This window comes from Lingula anatina, chromosome 6 (genome assembly GCF_051362555.1).
Source record: "Lingula anatina isolate TDL-2025a chromosome 6, LinAna3.0, whole genome shotgun sequence".
NCBI classification, from domain to species: Eukaryota; Metazoa; Brachiopoda; class Lingulata; order Lingulida; family Lingulidae; genus Lingula; species Lingula anatina.
In genome coordinates this window covers 24,400,466-24,417,124 of record NC_141772.1, presented here as the reverse complement: position 1 = coordinate 24,417,124, position 16,659 = coordinate 24,400,466, and the positions used below count along the sequence as shown (strand labels likewise).

The following is a 16,659-nucleotide window of genomic DNA, read 5'->3' as shown; positions in this document are numbered from 1 at the left end:
ACATTCCAAAAGAAACGTTTGGCTATGCTTTTTTGGATCTAAATAATGATTTATAATTAACTGGAGTTACTTTGTGTAACGTTAGAAGCGTTGAGCGGTACTTTCAAGATGGCAGCGCCCTGTCGGCGTGATAGTGCTTGTCGCTATGTAAATACAGAGTCACGTTTAGGCAATGTCAAGTTCTGCACGCTTAGTACTGCTGATCTTCTGCACTGACATAAAAGGCATTTGTATAAGAGACACGTTTTAGAAGTGTTGTGTTGTTTGAAGGAGAGGAGCCCTAAATGACACTGGCCTGAAGTCCACACCAGCAAGTTACTCGTATGATGTAAGAAATAGAAGAGTGGGATCAGAAAATTCGTTCATTGCTTTTTTGGAGTTCCTAATATTTAGGCTGTCAATGGCATGTTGAGAGAGGTATCCATTGAGTGCTGGCTGATGAAACTGATTAGTGCCTGTTGATGAAAATTTAAAGTTTATTGATTCATCCTTTAAATTGAGGGTAAAATTATCTGAGACTAAATTTACAACATATAGCTGCTTGTGTATGTTATGTTGATTGATAATTATAAACTTTACTTGTATGCATTTAAACGTTACATGCATGTTGGTTTTTCAGCGGGAAGTTATTACTGACAGTCATTGCTCAACAAGACCTTGATCTATGGACGCTGAGACTAGGCTAGAGATACAAGACAGCGAGTTGTCCTCAAAGCCATGTGGTTTCTTTACAGCACTCACAGTAAGCACATTGTAGACTCTACTTGTGTAGTGTACTACATTATACATTATACCTTAGGCTATTTAGAAAAAAAATTATATTTTTGTTTAAATATCTACATGTCTGCATGTCTTATTTGCCAGAGTCATTAGAAAGCTATACGTAATCTGTCATTATCAGTTATTCAAACAAAAATTCATTCTGTTGTAAGGAACTGGTAATATTACCAGCCGGCTCATGTTGGTGACCTTGGGTCTAAAGCTGAGTGTCATTATCCTGCAATATTCTATGTATGCCTATAGCATGTTGGTGACCTTGGGTCTAAAGCTGAGTGTCATTATCCTGCAATATTCTATGTATGCCTATAGCATGTTGGTGACCTTGGGTCTAAAGCTGAGTGTCATTATCCTGCAATATTCTATGTATGCCTATAGCATGATGGGTGACCTTGGGTCTAAAGCTGAGTGTCATTATCCTGCAATATTCTATGTATGCCTATAGCATGATGGGTGACCTTGGGTCTAAAGCTGAGTGTCATTATCCTGCAATATTCTATGTATGCCTATAGCATGATGGGTGACCTTGGGTCTAAAGCTGAGTGTCATTATCCTGCAATATTCTATGTATGCCTATAGCATGATGGCAGGATCTAGAAATGATCAGTTGCTTAAAACATAAAAATTGTATATATTTTCAGAATAAGCACATGCTTTGCTATCTGAATATACTAAAGTCTGTGCATGTTTTGATGATATTTCAGGCTGGAGCAGCAGCTGGGCTGTGTGTGGACTTAGCTTTGTTCCCAATTGATACAGTAAAGACAAGACTGCAGAGTGAACAAGGTTTCTTTAAAACTGGTGGCTTCAGAGGCATCTATGCTGGTATAGGGGCAACTGCAGTAGGTTCTGCACCTGGATGTAAGTGACATATTAGGACACATGGGAAATGTGTTAGATAAGAATGCGGTTAAAATTGTTATTAAATGTGTTAAAAGAAAATGTGGTTTCAATATTGTGATAAAATGTGTTAGATGAGAATGCGGTTGAGATTGTCGTCAGAAAGCTAACCAAAAGTGGTTAAATAGAGTGTAATCATGTAACTGTTAGCTGATGTCATTGAAGGTAAATGTGATTAAAATTAGTAAAACAAAATACAATTGTCGAAATATTTAGTCTGCGCCAATGTTTAAGTTATCTTGTTTTAATTTCAGCTGCATTGTTCTTTGTGAGTTATGAGGCAGTGAAGGATTCACTTGGAAGGAGGTTGGAAACTGAGCACCTTCAGCCTGCAGTTCACATGACTGCCGCAGCCTGTGGGGAAGTGGTGAGGCATTGTGTTAGTTGTGACAGTGTGTGGGGAAGTGGTGAGGCATTGTGTTAGTTGTGACAGTGTGTGGGGAAGTGGTGAGGCATTGTGTTAGTTGTGACAGTGTGTGGGGAAGTGGTGAGGCATTGTGTTAGTTGTGACAGTGTGTGGGGAAGTGGTGAGGCATTGTGTTAGTTGTGACAGTGTGTTCGGAAGTGGTGAGGCATTGTGTTAGTTGTGACAGCATGTGGGGAAGTGGTGAGGAATTGTGTTTGTAACGGGTGACACTTCGATACAAAAAGAGGAGACTGTATTTGTACTCATACGGTTGATTTATTGTCTCTTTACACAAACTTGTGTGACGATACTTATGTATGTATGTATGTATGGTTCAAATCTGTAAAAAAAAAAAAAAATTGCTTAAATAACTGACAATAACCTTAGATCACATTATATATAGATATAAAGAATCAGGCAGATAAATAAATATTAATAAAGTGAATACATTAAATAATAAAGAAAAATGACACACTACTTTTGAAATTATCCACGAGTCCACACCCTAATTTTACTGAGACTTGTAAACTACAATATACATACCCCAAACCAAAATTTAACTCCATATAAATTTGATAGTGATAATGACAGTTATAAATATAGTACAATTAAATGAAACTTACAATTTTAAGTCCTCTTTTGTATGACAAAATTCTAGCTTCTTAGGTGTCTGCATAAAAATCAACTGCTTGCTTCTAAAGTGTCTGTGTAATGAACTGCTCACTCTAGGTGGCATTGTCTATTATTCAAATAGGGGTGTGTGGACTAAACTAAACTGAAGGGGTGGTAGGTTATGCCCTTTACAGTGTTAGTTGTGACAATGTGTGGGACAGTATTATAATCATTATTAAAATTATTATTTTTATCCTCTAGTTTTGTCTATTCTCCAGGCAGGTTGTCTGGCCAGAGTGCCCACAGAGGTGGTCAAGCAGCGGGCTCAGGCCAACCCCAGTGCCAGAGTATTGGATATCTTTAGGACAACTCTGCAGCAAGAGGTAGGATAGGTGCCTGGTGTAGTTTTGAATAATGTGACTCATATCTTTGTTAGTGTACTAGTTTTAATAAACAAATAAAGGGAGTCTTTTTAAATTTTGACATGCAAAATACCCGATCACACACTAACACACTACCAAAACTAACACACTAAAACACACCTTTTACAATACCATATATTACACACTGTGATACCTAATACAATGTCACATCTAACACACTAAAACACACCTTTTACAATACCATATATTACACGCTGTGATACCTAATACAATGTCACATCTAACACACTAAAACACACCTTTTACAATACCATATATTACACACTGTGATACCTAATACAATGTCACATCTAACACACTAAAACACACCTTTTACAATACCATATATTACACACTGTGATACCTAATACAATGTCACATCTAACACACTAAAACACACCTTTTACAATACCATATATTACACACTGTGATACCTAATACAATGCCACATCTAACACGCTGCCATTCCTTATACTGTGTAACAACATACATGTGATCACACTCATTCACAGCATAATGTGTCACACTAAGTATATACTGATAATGATGATGCAGGTATTTTGCCTATGATCATTTAAAGCCTAGTAACACCTTTTTTTCCCCAGGGTATCCGGGGGCTGTATAGGGGCTATACAACTACTGTGCTCAGAGAGATTCCCTTCTCATTTATACAGTTTCCTCTCTGGGAAATTATGAAGGTAAATACAGTACTGCTTGTAATACAACTACTGTGCTCAGAGAGATTCCATTCTCATTTATACAGTTTCCTCTCTGGGAAATTATGAAGGCAAATACAGTACTGCATGTAAAGGGTTAGCTTGTACATGTTATACCATATTTAAGCAGTGCTTTGATTTTGCAGTTAGTTATATCAATTCATGAATGTAAATTTTTCTATTTTGTCCTATTTTTTTTTTTTTTTTTTTTTTTTTGAGAGAAAGTTGAATTTTTTTATTTCTTTAAATTTTTATCATTTTTTATTTATTGATTTATTTATTTAAGAGAGAGAAAAAGAAAAAATCTGTCATTTTCATCTGTGTTAGTACGTAATTGTTAATTGAAAATGTGTGTGAACCCCTTCCAGAAGTCCTGGTCTAGAAGACAGGGAGCATCTGTTAATCCCTGGCAGTCGTCTATATGTGGTGCTATTTCTGGTATGTCTGTGATTAGTCACCATGGCAACATGGCAGCTACACACTCAGTACTGATCAAAATTTCCAAATTAAATGGAATAAAGTTTTAAAAATCTTTTGATTAGATTTGCCAAATTATTTTCTACTAATATTGATATATATTCAGCTATGTGTATTGGTATATATCAGTGGTAGTTGTATATTTGGATTTTGTTGTGTATTAAGCTATTTATACCTTCCCTTGTTTATCCAGGTGCTATAGCAGCCTCTGTTACAACTCCTCTGGATGTTGCTAAAACAAGGATCATGTTGGCAGAGGTGAGCAGCCAGTTTATATAGCATCTACAGAAAGAAACATCTCTCATGTACAAACCAGCTTGAAAAGATTTAAGATGGGACTCAGGCAGTAGTTCTGCTGCTGTTAATAAGGCATATAAAATCTTGATCCATTGTTTCTTCATTGCACTCCCTCCAGCTGTAATTGAAGTAATGTTTCACTGTGAAATCAAATTATATGATGTTTGATTTAGGTTTTCCGAAGAGACTCCCTCAGAAAATACATTTTAACCCAGCTGATCATAAACATTCTACACATTACTTAAAGGTTATTGTAGCATAATTGTTACTTTTTCTTATCAGTATCTGATTTTGATAAAAACAAAAAAAAAATTAACATAATTATATAAGCTCTAAAGTGGTGCTGATGTAATGTTACTTGCTCCAGCATGGCAGCTGTCTGGCCTCTGGGAGTCTACTGTTTGCCCTGAAGCAGGTGTATGGTGAGAAAGGAACCAGAGGGTAAGTTAATAGCAAGAAAGTTGTAAGAAATGATTTCGTCCTTCAGCCAAAAACTGGTGCTAGGTAACTTCTAGTGTAGCATTTGATTAAAGGTTATGGGTTTTGTTTTAGATATCACACAGTGACCTGTATTTTAAATTGCAATCAGCATGTTAAAGGCACAAGGTGTCAGTGATTAAATTCTTTGACATTCACTTCTTTATTAAAACTATTTCAGGTTGTTTGCTGGTGTTGTTCCCAGAACTCTGTGGATTGCTATAGGAGGTGGCATCTTTTTAGGTGTTTATGATAAAGTCAAACTCATTATTGGAGCTGCCATTGATGAGGAAAGATAACAGATCAAGGGAACATTTAGTAGGTCACCTCCTCTTTAGTGAATAACATGATTGTATGTATTATACAGAGACCAGCCTGTTTTGGCAAATCTTTTCACAGTAGTGTGGACCACAGTAACTGATTTCATAATGACAGACACAGGACAAGATTCAACTTTATAAGACAGCTTAAGAGAGAAAGTGTTGAACTGTGTGATGGGCAAACTTTATTCATGACTTTTGATTCATGACAAAATAACCATTGAAGACAGATGCAAAAAATGAATTTTATTTTAGCACTTCAGAAAACATGTTATCTCATAAGTTATAATTCATCTTATGTGCAGATATAAGGTTATACAATTTTTTGTCAAATCTTCACATTGTACACAGTACAATGATATAATAATTGTCAACTTGTTTTTATGATTGTTAAATGATATAATAAATTAATGTCAGTATTTGACCAGTTATGTAAGATTGTCCTTTATCTAAGCTTCTGCCATGTGTGACAGTGTGTTAGGTGTGACAGTGTGTTTGGAGTGACAGTGTGTTTGGAGTGACAGTGTGTTAGGTATGACAGTGTGTTAGGTGTGACAACAAGTGACAGTGTGTTTGGTGTGACAACGAGTGACAGTGTGTTAGGTGTGACAGTGTGTTAGGTATGACAGTGTGTTAGGTGTGACAGCAAGTGACAGTGTGTTTGGTGTGACAGCAAGTGACAGTGTGTTAGGGTTGACAGTATGCAAGATGTGACAGTGTGTTAAGTTTAACTGTGTCCTTGATATTACAGTATATGAGTTGTTTAGAAAGACGAAATGTCAAAATTTGAAATGGTATGTGTCACTATTGCACTGATGCCAATGTCAAAGTAATGCTGAGTGTTGTACAGAATATATATATTACAGAATTTTATAAAAATTTAAATTTTAAGGTAATAGGTTATTCTCTGTTGTTTTTTAACATAGAATTTCACCTGTGATTGGTATTTACACTCTTGATTTGTGGAATGATTCCCACTGGTTATGGAGTGCTTTCCAGTGTAATTGGTCATTTGTTGTGAAGTTCACTTGCAGGCTACATAGAAATAGGAAGTCTTTAGATGTAGTTCTTAGAGAACTGTGAAGGATGGCCTGGATAGGAGGATTACTTCATGTGGAATATTGAGAATACTGTGATTCTACAAAGGTCCTTGCTGGGTTGATCTTGACTTAAGGATCTTTGAAATAAAGATTGGTCCATATAAACTGTATGGAGGAAAATTAAATTAGACTTGAAACCATGTGAAATATTTGCCATATAGAATGCAATGAGGTATTGTTAGTATCCTTCCCTCTCACATACATAGGGGATCCTAGCAGTACATGACTTCTCTTCAATGGATGCTTGACCACCCTGGAGAGACAGGTATTCACAGTCGGAGAACAGAAATCCCAGGAACCCGAGCTGATCATTCTTCAACCAGTAGCTGGATGCTGAGAGGCGTCCATCTTCTATCATGGACAGGATAGGTGAAGAAGGCGACTGGCCAGAGATAAGATTACCATTTCTTCGCTGGAATTAAGGTAAAAAAGTAATGAAATTTCATGGCATGGTGCGAGAAGTATCAGTTAATCATGGTAATTGTTAAGCCTTTTCCTGCTGAAATTAAAATATGATTATGTTGATTGTGACTTTTAATTGCGGTAGGTGTGAATTCTGATTCTTTGAGTTGTGATTCTGTTTGTATTATGTTTGATTTCTGATTGTGTGAGTTGTGTTCCAGATTGTGCTAGGTTTTATTTTTAAGTCAGTTGTGATTTTTGATTTTGTTGGATGAAACTTTTGGTTAAAGTATAAAACTTAAAGCACAAAAGTATTCCAACTTACCTCACAACTTCTTTTGGCTTGCAAATAAATGCTTGCCTCGTTTACAATTAAAAAGCAATATGTGGCTCCCCCTACAGTGAATCCATGCCAGCCTGCCTCACAGGTGGCGCTGGCAGGCGGAGTGTTAGTGACAGGGGTGGTGGTGGCCACGGGGGGTTCATCAGTGGCTGGAAGTTAGTAAGTAGGTCACAGTAAGTAGGACAAAGGAATGAGGTCAAATAAGTTGGTAACAAAAGATTGGTTGAAAAAGAGCTGGTCATTTGGTTTGACAGTGATTGATTAGTAGCTATGAGTTGTTTAAAGGGTTTGACAATGTTGGTTTTCAAGGAAGTATTGCCACTGTGGTGGCTGATAGTATACATATTGTGGCAGAGCATGGCTTTGGTATTGTATTAGTTGTGACAGTGTGGAAGACTGGTATTGTGTTAGTTGTGACAGTTGGAACACTGGTATTGTGTTAGTTGTGACAGTGTGGAAGACTGGTATTGTGTTAGTTGTGACAGTTGGAACACTGGTATTGTGTTAGTTGTGACAGTGTGGAAGACTGGTATTGTGTTAGTTGTGACAGTTGGAACACTGGTATTGTGTTAGTTGTGACAGTTGGAACACTGGTATTGTGTTAGTTGTGACAGTGTGGAACACTGGAATGGCATTGGTTGTGACATTGTGCTAATAGTGCTACATGTGATGCTAAGGAAGGGGTTCATTCCATGTATTACAATGACATGTGACAACAATGAAAATGGTTAAAAAAATACAATTGTGTATCAATATTAATAATTTATGTGGCAAATCCTTCCATGCAGTCATCCTAAGTGGACATTTCTCTCTCACCTGAACATGGCCTCCTTTGGTAATGTATCATTCTGCTGTCAGTGGCAAAATGGCTGCCCTGGTCTTGATAAGTCTTCTCACTGAGGAAACACTTCCTCTTGCTCTTATAGTAGTCCAGAGATCTACAGTGGAATGTGCGAGCACTGGCACATGCCTCCTTACATTGTGCCAATGATACTTCATTCAGTTGGTCATTATTGTCCCCTTTAATGTACTTCTGATCATACACATACCAGCCACAATAATCTGGAACATAGAGATGTTGAATATGACATGGGTACAGTGCTTTAATTATTCCTGATTATTTTATTCAGATGTTTTATTCAAATGTTGATTTCAGACGTGGATCAAGAGATATTTTCCGACAGTCTTTCCATTTATCTTTATTGATCTATTCTCTATTTTTGACCATCTTTCAAATGAAAAAATTAGATACCCGTCAACGTAAACTTTAAAATCTGACCGCCTTCCAGAAGACCCTGTGTTTGGTGTACTTAAGTAAACACATAGAGATCACCAAGCACTTACCTATTTTGGGTATCACAGCAGGTGGTTGTGTTGGTGGTGTGGTAGGTGTTGGTTTAGGTTTGGGAGTTGGCCTCTGTGTGGTAGTTGTTCTAACTGTGGACCCTGTGGTAGGAATAGCACATGAAGTTAAAAAATATCACAGCAGCATGGAATGGTATGGTGATATTATTTGAGTGATGATCAAGATAATTGTGTAAGCATAGAAATTATTTCATTATTTATATGTATGTAATATATATTCTTTGGTAAGAACATGCTATAATTGCTGAAAATGTGCATGTTAAGAATTCAAATGAGATTATTTTCTTCACATTTAACACTGAACACGTTTGATTGAACACTTGTCACATTTGCTTGCACAAGTATCGAACCTTGTCAGATTCCTACCTAGTGTACAAGAGTCACTGCCATCTTTACAGATACATTCACAGTTTTGTCCCACAAACCCAGGGGCTGCACATCTCACAGTGGAGGGGCACTGGGCACTACAGCTGTACATGATGTTAGCTAGCTTAGCATCGTAGAAACTGAGACCCTCTCGCTGTCCTATAGCATTCTGTGCACGGCGGTCCTTTGTGATGATTTCACCTAGAGCAGATGATGGTATTGTGGTAAATGTGACACAACATTGTTGTAGCTGTGACATGTTATTGTGGTAGTTGTGACAGGTCACTGTGTTAATTGTGATAAGTCATTGTGTTAGGTGTGATCTATCTGTTGATTAGTGTGGCAATAAAATATGAGACAGCACTAGTTTGTTAATTTATCAAGTTAAATGTGTGACTATGAGGGAGGATTATCTTTATGTCATTATATGACTTAATTAAAGCTTTCAGTTTTGCTTGCCACTGATAGGATAGTAGTCATAGGGAACATTGTATTTGTCTACCAAATTGGACTACTTACCACTGCTGGGGTAGTGCATGATGGAGAAGTAGTCATAGGGGACATTGTATGTGTCTACAAACTGGACTACTTACCACTGCTGGGGTAGTGCATGATGGAGTAGTAGTCATAAGGGACATTGTATGTGTCTACAAAACTGGATGGCTCCTTGGCATACTGGTCCTTGTATGTGTATGACACACGGTCCAAGTCAATACTAGAAACAAGAAATAGTGGAAAATAACTCACAGTTATGTTTATATACATTCTGCAGTTGTATGATAATTACATAGAATATATGTTGGCAGTGACTTGGCTGAAGAGATCCTGCAGTGTTAAAAGAACCAAGTAGTCACCTATATAAATGTTAGCACTAGGTCTATTAACATATGTATATAAAGAAATTGCACCAGAGATAACACTGACAGACATGAAAAAAATGATAATAATAAATAAGAAGACCTTGAATAATCTCCAAACCATTTTACATTGATTATATTATTACCCAATGAAAGTTACTATGGACTGCAATTCTTACAAATTGTGCTGAAAATGTGGTGGATAATCTTAGGTGCGATTATTGTGTTAGATGTGGAGATTTGTAGTGTTGGTTGTGATAGTGGATTGTGTTGGGTGTGACATTGCAGTGTTAGGTATGTCAGTGGATTGTGTTAAGTGAGACAGTGGAATGTGTTAGGTGTGACAGTGGAATGTGTTGATAGTATACCCACGTTACATATTGATCTCTGTCTGGTCTGGACTGCTCGTGGATCCAGCCAATGGTGTGGCCCAGCTCATGGATGATAGTGCCCTTCTTCTGCAAGAACACAATGCAATATCCTCGTTTACAATAACATTGAAATGTATTAAAGAATGTTTCGGCTATATTTATGGATGTTATTAACCTGTCAGGCCTTAACCTGAAAAATAAACATACTTCAGGCATTCTATAAGGGAACTACATCTACTCAAGCAAGAAAAAATGCGGCTTACGAGACATCCTCTGGCTAGGTAGAGTGGCTGCCTTCCTCCAATACGACCTAGCTTGGATGCGCACCTAGAAATAATTACACACGTCTAGATTAGATGAGGTAAAAACTTAACTTATAACGTTTAAATAAAACTGTACCAAATACTTCAATAAGTTTCATTTTAAGAATCATTTTAAAATAGAAAAATTAACTTTTACTATTCTTGTGTGTAGGAAAGGCAACTTGATGCAGTACATATATTTTATCATTTGCGAAATATTAGCATATCCCGTTTGTTTCACCGTAATTTAGTACTACCTTTGTATCCCTGACAAAGCGTCTCATAACGTTACAAAATATTAAATTAACTTACCAACTGCCCTTCACAAACACTAGTCTATCCGAGCGGTGCGTGGCGTAGTGTTTAGTGCGGTCGTACTCCTCAAACCGTAGGCATGTGTGCGCCTGCCAGTGAGCGAACGCCTGGCGGATGATGGCGCGAGCGCGCGTACTTAACGCATCTGAAACATTTGATTTGTAATAAATAAGAATGATAATTTATAAAAAATATCTGTTAAACACAAGTTTAAACGATGATAACGCACATTAAACAAATCCACCATATACACTTAAGACCAAAGCTATTTGCAGACTTAACGTTCTTTTTACTTTAAATTATAAATTTCAAGCCTTCTTTGTTTCAAATAATTATTGTAATTTGGATGTTTTGTGTGAATTTTATTCATCAGATATGATATTATCTGAACATTATCAAAGTGAACTCTCTTTAATTTTACTGAATTCTTGTTGACATTTTGATGTGCAGTCTATTTCCCATGGAACGCGCCTTGACGTAAACTATATACACACCCACAGTGCTGTCTATTTCGTATGGCACAATGCCCTGTGGCCAGCGATATCTCCTGGATCTCACCGCCTTCCGCGAGAATCTCGTCCTGTGCCGTGCCTCGTCTTGCTCCGGCGTTAGAAGAATGTCGAACTCGGCGATGACCGACCCGTCTGCTAACTCGGGAACGGTGGAGGAGTCAGCGCGTTCTCTGGCAACGGCTAAAATATACATTAATGAACGTTATGTAATGCTGGCACTATTCTTTGAGCATCATATGATTTGCCCAATCTGTGTCACAAATTATAGATCAGATATATGTTAGTGATGAATAGCATATGTTGATGGAGAGAGAGAGAGAGAGAGAGAGAGAGAGGCAATTTTCTATTGAATGTAAAACTCGGTCATTCTACAGAATTGATTTAAGATACAACCTGCTTACAACATCACGTGTAGGAAAACACTGTTTGTTGATATATTCATTAAGACAAACGTATTGTCGGTCCATCGGATATTAAAAGTAAATCAGCATATATGACATCCGCCCTTCTAAACCTAGACGCCAAATTTACATCACGCTACTTCTTCCTCACATTTATTTAAATACATATTTACAGCTACATAAATCAGTACTACGTTAATTCAAAATTGCCTATGGAAGCGATGACGCCTCGGTGGCTCACCTATGCTTTACAAGTGGCAGGATACAAGTACCACGAAAACGGAATTCATAGCGTTCAAATGAGGTTAACTAGGCAGGCTGTTTCATTATAGCATAAGTGTTGGTTTATTATCAATTTTTTTTCAATCATCGGAGACTGCGTCGTTGTAATGGTTAATATAAATCTATCACGGGAAATTAAATGCCAATTTTGTGAAAAAAAGTGAATATCTCCATCCTTTGTGGAGACAGGAAATTTCATTCATCGGCAGTCGGGACTAATTGATGACTTAAATGGCGGTTTGAATGATGAATCAATGTGTTTATATATTGAGAGTATATCGTAAAGCCCACAATTTGTTTTTACGAATACTTTTACGAAAACTTTTACTATGCAAAATTGCCCAACTTTATAAAGAGTTCTCTCTGTCGAAGTACATGTATTGTATTTTGATCAGCCACAGCATCGTTTAAATGTGGATTTTATGCTAAAATCGCTCTGCTTATACTAGCATCAAATAACCCCAGAACACACTAATTCTATCTCTACAACAACGTTAACGTACCTCTCCTTAAGCTCCTGATGTGGACGGTCTTTCTCTTGTTGAGAGCACCTGGGACAAACATTCAATACTGAAGTTATGTTTACTGATCGTTTGTATGCGTTTTAAGCATGCAGGGTTGAGACGTGCGCGTGCTGTTAATAACGAGACGACCATTCTCTGGATGTGTAGGTCAGTCAGTGGTTTTAATATACATGCCATTAGTATTAAAATAGCCGTGGCGACGGTTATAACGTAATAAACTGATGGTTTTTGAGGTTGACACATGTCGTGGAGTTACACGTGCATGGCCGCTGTGCACACAGCCGAGTGTGTCCGTGTTGTTAGTGATGACACGTACTGCGTGCACGCATAAGTATTTTCTCTCTCCATCCACTGAGACCATCAGTTTGATGTGCATGTGCAAATGGTATTTGTTAAAGTCGATCTTAAGATTATTATCTAAAGGGCTTTCACACAAGTCCGTGCAGGTGCGTTCTGTCCAAGCACGGGGTCATTTCTAGAAGGTGATCTATCTTTATTAACACCAATGGTTTGAGCGGACACGAGCACGCATGCACACATTCAGTTTACAGGCAGTTTTAGTTCGATTTTAACGTGCATCACCATCTAAGGTGCCTTAGTTTGTATTACATTAGCTGAGATTTTTGAACAGGTCTGGAATTTACAATTGAATGTGAACGAGAATGCATATATTGTGTATAACAGCCGGAATCGTTAGTAGTAATACAGGGCTTCAGGTTGCATGAACCATATTTTCTAGTTTTAAGAATGAACTGCGAGACGAAGTCGGTCTAACAGGGCCCGTGCTCTGCTCTCGTCTACCAACACGTGGCACGGGGAGAAATCAAACATGCACTGGACCAGGTTTAGTTTAGCTAAATTAAAGTAAGGCTGGGTAGTTTAAACCAAGCAAAATTGAATCAGTCCTGAGATAATACGGCAAGAGGTAGTCAGGTGCAAAGCTCTCTCTCTCTCTCTCTCTCTCTCTCTCTCAATTCTCAATACATAAATATCGATAAGAAAATGACCAAAGATCCTTTATTCAAGTCTAATTACCCTTTTGTCACTTCAATGTTTTGACTGTTATCTATTTTCCTATTCACCAGACAGCATGTTGTCTACTTATTCACTCATTCCGCTTTTTAAAGTCCAACAATCATTATAAAAGACTAAATGTTCTACCTGCAATGGCTGCCTTGGCAGATTGAAGAATGAGGCGGGCGCTGGATTCATCACTGTGCTCCTCATCAAACAACGCCTACAATTGAATAAAAGAAAGATGTTATTCTTGGTTATTTTTTGCAAATATTCTTCATTTGACGTAGCAGTGTAGCATATATAATGGAAAGTGCGCCTATCCTGGCCTAACAAGTTAATGCGGCTACAGATTTTCAGATGTAAAGTATCCTTTTACTCTTTCAATGAAAATGTGACAAAAGTGTTATTGTGTTAGATGTGACACTGATTGCCCCCGGGTGTTCTAGGCGTGTCACAAGTCAACACCTGGTCGTACTACATGTTAACATCTTGCCAAAACTCTCATAACCAATCTGTTTCACAGTGGCGGTGTGGGCAGAGGATTGTTTACATTTGTAGGGAAAGATTGCGTCACTTTAAGACAACGCTGACAAGAAATGCATGTATACAATTTAATTTTGTTTCCGTTTTACGAATCATGAAGCGAAGGATAGAAAGGAAGGGGGGGGGGGGGCAGGGGGGAGGGGGAGTAAGTACGAGAGACCTAAAGGTCTTAATGAAGAAGATTTCGTATGCTTCCCGTTGCGTTTCAGTTTTCTATTTGCAATGGCGCGATTTCCAACTGTTTACACTTGGTACAGAAAACATGGAAAGACTTAAAACAATTTCTTCCGAGGCATACGTGTTGTTTTTGGCTTGGAAACATTTAGCAAGCGCTGTTAAACACGACATAGCAAGAACACGGGGTGAGAGGCAGAAATTTAGGGTAATTTGGAGGAGACGGCCAAAGAAATACCACTTGCTGGTCGCCCTAGCCGCCAGACATGGCGGGTTACGTCGGATCAATTCTGTGTTCAAAGCATCAGTAAAACCCCCGTTACACTGGACGGCGTCCCTTCTGCGTCCCGTAGTACGGTCCCGTTTAAGAGTAAAAAAAAATTAATGTGCCGACAACTGGCCGATCAATGAGCATTCATTCTGCAACCAAAGCGATGCTTGTGCCTCCTTTTAAGGCCACAGCGATGCCAGTTTCATGGTTACACAAAGGACGCAGAAAAGACGCCGTCCAGTGTAAAGGGGGTTTAAGGGTGTAAGCTGACCAGTGGCTAAGACTGACGAGGACTCTCACTCTAACTGACCGGCACTTTGTCCGGCCACCAGCTGTCAGGAAAGTTCAACTCCAGTTTGCAAACTTCTTGTTTTCTTCAAAATCGTGAGCCTATTTAAAAGATACACAAACGTAGTTTTTTAAATGCTCTAGCCAGCATGGTGTGTCGCTTAACGAGGAAACATTGAGACATTTTGTAAGGATGTTTTTACGAGCAATTCCAACCGCGGACAAATTTCATCGTAACCGCACTCAGCTGCGCTAACAAAATTGCACCTGTCATAAATATAAGAGCTGCGTTTTTGTCCAGCACCAAGCAGAGTCTGCAGACCCGTGCGCTGCACACCTCACTGGCAGAGTAATGGACATTTAAACTAAAATAATTTCCAGTTGTAGGTAAACTTTTTATTACTAATTTATCTTTTTCATTTGCCTGCTCGTCCCCATTGCCATCCCCAAGGGTTCCCTGCCTGCTCGTTTCCACTGCCAGCCCCAGGGGTTCCCTGCCTGCTCGTCCCCATTGCCAGCCCCAACGGTTCCCTGTCTGCTCGTCCCCATTGCCAGTCCCAAGTGTTCCCTGCCTGCGCGTTCCCATTGCCAGCCCCAAGGATTCCCTGCCCGCTCGTCCCCATTGCCAGCCCCAAGTGTTCCCTGCCTGCGCGTTCCCATTGCCAGCCCCAAGGGTTCCCTGCCTGCGCGTTCCCATTGCCAGCCCCAAGGGTTCCCTGCCTGCTCGTTCTCATTGCCAGCCCCAAGTGTTCCCTGCCTGCGCGTTCCCATTGCCAGCCCCAAGGGTTCCCTGCCTGCGCGTTCGTGTTCTTGGCGTATTATCGCGCTTTTTAAATTGAATATATTGTAAGTGTCAAAAATCATTACGTCTCTTCCGTAACTCGAGCTTGACTGTGTAGTTCAGCCGGTTACATGGACCCACTTCACCCTTTGAAAACACGATTATTCTGATGTAGAAAGTTAGAAATAGGAATTTAAAAACCCAAGGCATCAGCGCCATGGTTTGGCTCGTCCTTAAAAACGTTCCAGTCTCCTGCAGATGTGCAAACGATTTTAAGCGTCTTCTGTGTGTAGAGTTACTGAAAAATCCAACGTTTCATTTTTTACTGATTTTACTTTTGGGTCAGCCTCAATTAAAACAACTTTAGTGGCAACCGGCAAACGTGAATATGAATGCAATAACAACGATACCAGTGCAGCTGCAGTAGCATCGTTATATTATTGGTAAGGGCATCTTCTTGAGTTCTGAATGGCAGCTACAAGGAAAGACAACAGCAACGCCCGTATAACGACTACATGTAAGGTGGCATGTGACCGCGTGCTTGCAACTGCATGGACATTCTGTAAAAACTGACACACACACACACACACACACACACACACACACACACACACACACACACACACACAGGCGCCGATAACTTAACATATCAATACTGGCAGCGATGACACAACTAATCGACATTTACAATGACAACAGAAGTAGATAAAGTGGCAACAATAAAAACAATACCACAAACATTTGACGTACCTCCGTGATAGCGTATCCTAGCAACAGCCAGATAATAAAATGATTTGTTAGCGTCTTGGATTTCATGTTGATGTCTGCAGCGGGCACCTGTTACTTTCCTTCAGTCTACGGATATATATCGGGGTGGAAAAGCGAACGTTGACGTGCTTCGAGTTCGTGCCTTCTATTGGAGTGGTGTGAACCTAGTGAGTGAAACGCGTTCAGTTCGACAGACGGTATTTATTGGCGACGCGTGCGTGTGTGGTGAAGGTAATGCCGGCAATTCGTAGGAACTCTGAATTGGGGATCGGT

General features: G+C 39.0%; 3 protein-coding genes across 7 annotated transcripts in view; 1 reads left to right on the top strand and 2 right to left on the bottom strand.

The window, feature by feature from the left end:
- The window catches only part of LOC106161471 (uncharacterized), a 14,971-nt gene extending 12,164 nt beyond the window's left edge, over positions 1–2,807 (bottom strand). For both annotated transcript variants that reach the window (XM_087015242.1, XM_087015241.1), the window contains exon 1: positions 2,707–2,807. The gene's annotated coding sequence lies outside the window, so the exon portion shown is untranslated. The remainder of the gene's footprint in view (positions 1–2,706) is intronic.
- Positions 27–5,835, top strand: LOC106176715 (mitochondrial S-adenosylmethionine carrier protein). 2 transcript variants are annotated; one of them, XM_087015244.1, is made up of 10 exons: positions 27–417; positions 620–742; positions 1,482–1,638; positions 1,932–2,044; positions 2,974–3,078; positions 3,723–3,815; positions 4,202–4,271; positions 4,504–4,568; positions 4,975–5,048; positions 5,266–5,835. In XM_087015244.1, exons 2-10 carry the CDS (start codon positions 665–667, stop codon positions 5,381–5,383), a joined length of 873 nt encoding a protein of 290 aa, XP_086871370.1. In that variant the 5' UTR covers positions 27–417; positions 620–664; the 3' UTR covers positions 5,384–5,835. The 2 variants fall into 2 exon arrangements, with proteins under 2 accessions (XP_086871370.1, XP_086871369.1); XM_087015243.1 differs by having other exon boundaries at positions 30–328.
- LOC106176710 (nematocyst expressed protein 6) lies at positions 5,636–16,659 on the bottom strand. 3 transcript variants are annotated; one of them, XM_087015238.1, is made up of 13 exons: positions 16,369–16,658; positions 13,706–13,781; positions 12,524–12,571; positions 11,320–11,517; positions 10,823–10,970; positions 10,472–10,535; positions 10,210–10,295; positions 9,574–9,695; positions 8,981–9,181; positions 8,594–8,695; positions 8,066–8,311; positions 7,232–7,398; positions 5,636–6,916 (listed from the first exon to the last, which is right to left on the bottom strand). In XM_087015238.1, the coding sequence occupies exons 1-13, from the start codon at positions 16,432–16,434 to the stop codon at positions 6,683–6,685; spliced, it is 1,758 nt and encodes a 585-aa protein (XP_086871364.1). In that variant the 5' UTR covers positions 16,435–16,658; the 3' UTR covers positions 5,636–6,682. The 3 variants fall into 3 exon arrangements, with proteins under 3 accessions (XP_086871364.1, XP_086871365.1, XP_086871366.1); XM_087015239.1 differs by lacking the exon at positions 12,524–12,571; XM_087015240.1 differs by lacking the exon at positions 7,232–7,398 and having other exon boundaries at positions 6,755–6,916; positions 16,369–16,659.

Bases quoted from the DNA above. Each gene is read 5' to 3' on its own strand.
- LOC106176710 (XM_087015238.1), bottom strand. From the start codon at position 16,434: ATGAAATCCAAGACGCTAACAAATCATTTTATTATCTGGCTGTTGCTA. The intron at 8,696-8,980 runs GTAGGAATCTGA...TTCCTACCACAG, and splicing joins CAGTGACTCTTGTACACTAG to GGTCCACAGTTAGAACAACT. The intron at 7,399-8,065 runs GTGAGAGAGAAA...ACTAACTTCCAG, and splicing joins CCAAAGGAGGCCATGTTCAG to CCACTGATGAACCCCCCGTG.
- LOC106176715 (XM_087015244.1), top strand. From the start codon at position 665: ATGGACGCTGAGACTAGGCTAGAGATACAAGACAGCGAGTTGTCCTCA. The intron at 743-1,481 runs GTAAGCACATTG...ATGATATTTCAG, and splicing joins GTTTCTTTACAGCACTCACA to GCTGGAGCAGCAGCTGGGCT. The intron at 3,816-4,201 runs GTAAATACAGTA...AACCCCTTCCAG, and splicing joins CTCTCTGGGAAATTATGAAG to AAGTCCTGGTCTAGAAGACA.